The 6,124-nt window shown below is 48.2% G+C and overlaps 1 protein-coding gene across 2 annotated transcripts in view; it reads left to right on the top strand.

Annotated features, from left to right (window-relative positions):
- The first annotated feature begins 5,562 nt into the window (after window positions 1–5,562).
- Window positions 5,563–6,124, top strand: part of FBXL20 (F-box and leucine rich repeat protein 20) — a 60,747-nt gene continuing 60,185 nt past the window's right edge. The window contains exon 1 of one of the 2 annotated variants that reach the window (XM_018560153.1): window positions 5,563–5,930. In XM_018560153.1, the coding sequence (XP_018415655.1) occupies window positions 5,901–5,930 (30 nt within the window). In that variant the 5' untranslated portion in view covers window positions 5,563–5,900. The remainder of the gene's footprint in view (window positions 5,931–6,124) is intronic. The other variant, XM_018560154.1, reaches the window with a different exon arrangement.

The raw sequence follows: 6,124 nt of genomic DNA, 5'->3' as shown, positions 1-6,124 counted from the left end.
CCCCCCCCCCCCTTTCTTGCCAGGCCTGTGCTCGGATCAAGGGTCTGGTTGGGAATTTTAGGGGGACCCCACATCCCCACCCCCATTTTTGGGAGGGAGAACCGCATGCTTTAAAAAAATAAATGTAATTTTTTTTCTTTGGAAATGTCAGTTTTGCTGCAGCAGGTTCTATACATCTTACAAATGTGCCACTTTACAGGCAGTTTAAGGGAACCCCCCAGGTACAATATTGAAAGGAATTTTTCATGTTTATTGTTACCCTTTAAGTGATGTTAAAATCACTGCTCCTTTGAAACTTTATTTTTTAAACGTTTTTTGGGGGGTTAAATATTTTTTTTAGGCCTAAAATGTGGATTATAACGTGTGCAAAAAAATGCCTTGGCAGTGAAAGGGTTAATAGAGGTGCCAGGGCAAAAGAAGAGGAAATTACCTGCATGCTGAATAAAATCCAATGTTTTGATAGCGGCGCACCAAGTGCATTGTGGAGAAACATATGGGTAATAGTGGTGTGCTTTTGTATGCAATACACAGGTTACAGTCACTCAAATGTTACAACATGCAGACAGTAAATAGGCAACCATACATTATGGGGGCAGAAAACAGCCAATTGTAACAATATATGGGTAACAAATGCACAAACGTAATAATATGCAGTCAACAAATGTGGTTATATGGGAGCAACAAACTGGCAATTGTGACTATATGTAAACAAATGGGCAATTGTGACACTATGGGGTCAAAATATTAATTTTCTCTCCCCCCTTGCATAAATCTGACTATCACCCCCTTCTGTACCCACAAACAAAACTGCAGGAAGAAAACCTCCATCAGCAAAACCCCCATACCTCCAATATAGCCCCCACCAGCAAAAAAAAAACAAAAACCTCTCTCCCAACAAACCCTGCCCCTATTATCAACCCCCCCTTTCATTAGATCACTTATCATACCAGAGGGAGGAAAGCCCTCCTAAGTTTCCCCTTGGCTCCTCCTTAGCTCTGTGTTACCTATTATTTGAGGTAGGGGGCAATGCAGAACCACAGATAATGTGGCAAAGTGCATTTGGCAAGGTTGGGGGGTGCAGTCATAAGGGACTGCCTCCACCCAGGTACACCACTGCTTACATGTGCATACTTATAAGCAGGGGCAACCAGAAGGTGGGCTGGATGCCGGCCAGAGCATCCCTTACACATCTCCCCATCTGGCTCTTGGCAACCTTGGACCCTCTGGCTGTAAAGGGGGCAGCAGAGTGGCCGCCCCCCATGTGACCTAAAGAATTGCCATCCGAGGCTCATTACAGGGAGGGCCCTGCTTATAAGCATGCAAAATTCGGTGGGGGGGCCCTTCTTCGGGACGCAGAAGCGATCTGGCGACAGGTAAGTCAGTATGTGGCTGTCACTTAGACCCCGTTCACATTGAGCGATTTATCGCGCGGTAATTCCCGCGATATCGCTCTCCAATGCTTATCAATGGGGCAAAGGGTCCTGCTGTCGCGGGTCGTGTGTCGCTACAGCAGGACCCTTTTTGGAGCGGATTTAGCCGCGATTCAAGCTTGCTCAATGCAAGCATTTGCGCGATATCGCGCGACAAATCGCACGATATCGCGCAAAATGCAAATCGTGCGACAAACGCGCGATTTGCGAACCGCTCAATGTGAACGGGCTCTAAGTGTGACAGCGACATTGTATGCCAGGAGAAGTACAGAAGAAGTACAGAAAAATGTCTGAAATCCTAGGGATGTGAGGTGTATCCAAATAAAGGACAAATAAATTAATTTACTTTTTATGCATTTTTTTAGCTGTCTATTTTTCTAAAAAAATTATAATCAAAACTGGGGAACAAGTGTTTTATTTATGTTTTTTCACCTGATTTAAAAAAATATTGTACTTGTACTAAGTGAGGCATTAGGCACACACATGATATACATATATAGCCCTACATGCAGTGGCCTCACAAGGGGGGGTGTGGGAGGTGCGGCCCGCACCTGGGTGACACCATTGCAGGGATGGCACCAAAATGACAGTCATTTTGGTGTCACCCCTTCTAAAAAGTTGGGCACTCGGTAGTGGACCGAGAGCCCGACAGTGTCAGGAGAGAGGAGGGTACCCGGCGGCATACCTCATCTTGCTGGGTGAACGTCCCCTCCTCTCTCTGCCGGCGTCCATCACCAAGATGGCTGCCGACAGGCGTCAATCAGACGGCCACGCATGCGCAATGACACCCGGCCTCGGGACGCCCCTGCCTACCTGTCCTCTAAAAAACCATATGTAATATGTGTGGATGCATATTGGAAAGTATATTACTGCCTTGGAAGAATCACACAGCAAAAATGTAAAAAGTGCTTCAATCATTAACGAACAGAAACTGAAAAAAAAGCTCAGTCATGAAGGGGTTAAAGCCCTGTGGGGAACATTTATAAATATTGCCTTTAAAATTGCAGTTTCTGCTGTTGCATTACAGTTGAGAGAAAAGAGGCAGCCACTATTTTGCTACATAATCAGGCAGAACTCATTCTGTCACCTTGGTTGCAAAACAGAGCCACAGATTCATGCTATCATTTTTGCATGCCAATGGCATAGTGATTTGCAAACTGCTTTAAAGGAGAACTATGAGTTGAGTGCTTTTCACTCACCTCATATTTCTAGCCGACCTGTGACAATGAGACTGTCACAGGTCGGCTCAGTAGATCGGGAAGTGAGCGAACACATACCGGCATTCGCTCACTTCTCGATCCTGTCACAGATCTCTGCCCGGAACCGCTTCAGCTGCGGCGTCTCAGTATACCGCGAGCTATAGCTGAGCTTAGGGTGACGGGAGGACGCTAGTTTGTGTCCTCAAGTTACCCTAAGGAGAACTATAGGGAAAAGCCCTAACCCCATAGTTCTCCTTTAAGCACTTTACATAGAGATGTCTGATCACATGTATGCTGCTGAAAGGGTGCTGCCCTACCGCTATCCCAGCCTCTGTTGGGTGACAAGCCAGTGCTTGTCACCCAACGGACATGCACTGGAGGGAGATCAGCATACTTCCAGTGTCTGCTCTCCCCTCTGATTACTGAATCCGGAAGCGATGAGAATTTTGTAAATTCCGGTTTTATGCTTTCAGTGACCGGAGAAGAAACTGGTGAAGTATGATTTGTGCTTCATCAGCTTCAGTGGTACTTATATCATACGTTGTAGGGATGCACCGAAATTTGGGCTGCCGAAACATTTCACCCCAAAATTGCACTATGTACCAAAATGCAGTGCATCCCTAGCTTTACCCTGCTGGGTGCCGGTCTATGTCCCCTCTGTATTGACAGAGGCAGCTGAGATTGGAGGGGACACAGAGCCGATCTAGCGCCTAGCGGGGAGGAGAGAAGCTGTCAGGAGGCCGAGCAGGGAGCTGCCGGAGGAGAGCTCGGCCTCCTGTGACAGGTGGAGCAGCAGAGTGTTTGTAACTGATCACTGAGTGTTTGTAAATTTCTGAGGACATAGTATGCTTACTGTCCCCAGTTATAAAGGAACCGGAAGTGCTCTACATCACTTCCTGTTCATTTATGATTGTGGACATAGTACAGTTTATTAATGGACAGGAGCACTCAGCATAGAGGTTTCGTGTTCATTCATAACAGAAAAAGAGATTGAGGACGCGGTGTTCTCAATCTCTTTTTATGTTTCAAAAGGGAAATATCAGTCCCCTGATTTTCCCAGAGCCCCCAACAGTAAAGTAAAAAAATTATAAAAATAAAAAATATTTGTTATTTCGACCATTGGTCTAAAAATGTCATTTGGGCACATCACCAATACATTGAGCCACAGACCATGACTATATAAAGTAGAAATGAGCATCAGCATTCCTTATCTGTATACTTGTTCTGGGTCATCAGCTCAAAAGGTCTAAGCCCAATGCATCAGTATGACAGGCAGGGGTCTCGCATTTCAACAGGAATGGTCAGCAATGATTCCCTATTTAACTTTACACATGGGCTGCTGCCCCAATAATGCGAGCGTAAGAGCAGCAGCACTTCTGCATTCAACATCTCTCTGAAGAAAACCTTTTTGCAAGTGGTAATGTTACCGCCCCAAACCACCTTCAGGGCTAGTTCACACCAAGTGCGGAGCAAAGCAGTTCCAGAACGCATCAAAAACACATCCCATGTATTCCAATAGTATTTTGGGCTCTAGTTCACACCATGGTGCAGTCCAGTGCGTTCCAGACCAGAAAGAATAAGACATTAAGTATTTGATGAGGCACATGCTGAATGAGAAAAAATGCTAAAGATCATGGATGAAGGAATCCCTGCTGGGCTTTTGTATTCTCACACCTGGCACTAGCTCATGTCACACCTGGCACTAGCTCATGCTCATGTCACTGTTCATGTCAGATACATGAACAGTGAGTGCATCCGATTGGCTGCGGTGACTGGAACACAACCCGGCCGGCTCACTTTGTTTTTGGGTATGAGGGGGTGTGATGGTGCATTGAACTCAATGACACCGCAGCCACGCCCCCCCACCTGCGGTGCGATCCCCGGCATCAGAACGTGTGGCACATTAGTGCCTGCGTTCCGGTCCAGTTAGATCTGCAAAAAATAGTGCATGCAGCATTTTTTTGCAGATTGCACTGGACCGGAATGCAGGCAATAATGTGCCACGCGTTCGGGTGCCGGCGATCGCATTGTGGGTGGGGCATGGCTGCAGTGCCATTGAGTTCAATGCCACGCCCCCTTCCGCCCCATAACAAAGTGAGCCGGCCGGGTTGCGTTCCAGAGGCCCAACACACTTGAACGCATTCTTGATGGTGTGACAGGGCCCTCAAACTGGATGCCTCAAAAAAAGTCGATTGATTTTTGCTGAACGGAGTGGCACTGATGGGGTCACACACTGCTCAAATGTTGGCAGCGTTAGCTGGACTTGAGCAGTGTGTGACCCCCTTTGGGCTGCATTCACACATAGCATTTGCGGTTCCCCACGCGCGAAGACTGTGCGGGCCGAAAACGCAAATGCTTTTCTATCGGCGCAGATGCCGCTTGTTTGCCGCTATTAAATAGTCGCAAACGTGTGGAATCCGCCGGATTATCACACTTGCACTATTTTGGGGGCCACGCGGTCCCCGCAAGATTGTGAACGATGCACATTGAAGTGCATTTTTTTGTGTGTTTAGAGCGGCTCCGCGCGTAGCCGTACAGCCGAATGAGTAATGCGCGGAGAGCCGCTCAGGTGAGAATGGAACCTAAGTCTATAAGAGCAGATACAAAAAATGAAAAAAAAAAAATAGTTTCACATTGGATCACAGCTCAGATCTGGAATACATCAAACACACCAAGATTGAAGTAAGAATACACATGCTCCTTGAATTTAGAGATTTTCTTATATCAGCGTTCAGCTTTAACATGGCTGCACTCTGACCGGCAGCCACATGCCCATTTTAGGACGTATGACGTCAGCGGCGCTGTGTCCCTTTAAATCGCTGGCTGGGCCCTTTGTGACGTTTGTCATGGTAAAGTCAGCCCATCTTCCCAGCTCGGCACATACCGCCAGCCCCGTCTCTGGGAGCCCGGGCACGTAGACTGAAGCCGCTCAGGTCCGGGATAACCGGGCACACATCCCGGTCTTGTAGGCCAGATGCCGGTGCCCAGTCAGTCCCCGCGGCTCCGATCAGCTGTCAGCTGCCGAGCTCCTCCCCATCTCCTTCCAGCGTCCAATCACAGACGTCAATGCTGGCAGGTGCGGGTGTTATTGTTTTGGGCTAAAGTTAAAGGCCTCATAGACTGGAGAGGATCTGGGGTACTTGTCGGCGGACGGGCGCTGTCACCCGAGTCCGGCTCAACCGGCAGCAGCGGAGGGACCGTCGGCACTGTGTGACTCGGTGAGATCAGGACATAGAGGGGGAGAAGAACGGCCACCTCCAGGAGGAGAGAGATGAACGGGGTCAGCAAGAGCCGGTTTGAGGTGCGACTGGGGGGAAGGGAGCATGGGGGTGCCCGTGTCTGGTATACTGACAGGGTTGTCATTGGTGACGACGTCTCCTTTGTAGGAGGAATGAGTACATAGGTGACAGAGACTCTTTATGGGAGAGCAGTAAGAAGTCAGGTCTTCTGGTGACTCCATGGGAGGTTTGTGATGGCGTGTAAGGCTACATGGAA

This window comes from Nanorana parkeri, unplaced genomic scaffold (genome assembly GCF_000935625.1).
Source record: "Nanorana parkeri isolate BGI_ZX_2015 unplaced genomic scaffold, ASM93562v1 scaffold435, whole genome shotgun sequence".
Lineage (NCBI taxonomy): Eukaryota > Metazoa > Chordata > Amphibia > Anura > Dicroglossidae > Nanorana > Nanorana parkeri.
The sequence above is the reverse complement of the archived record's forward strand: the minus strand, read 5'-3'. Positions and strand labels throughout refer to the sequence as shown.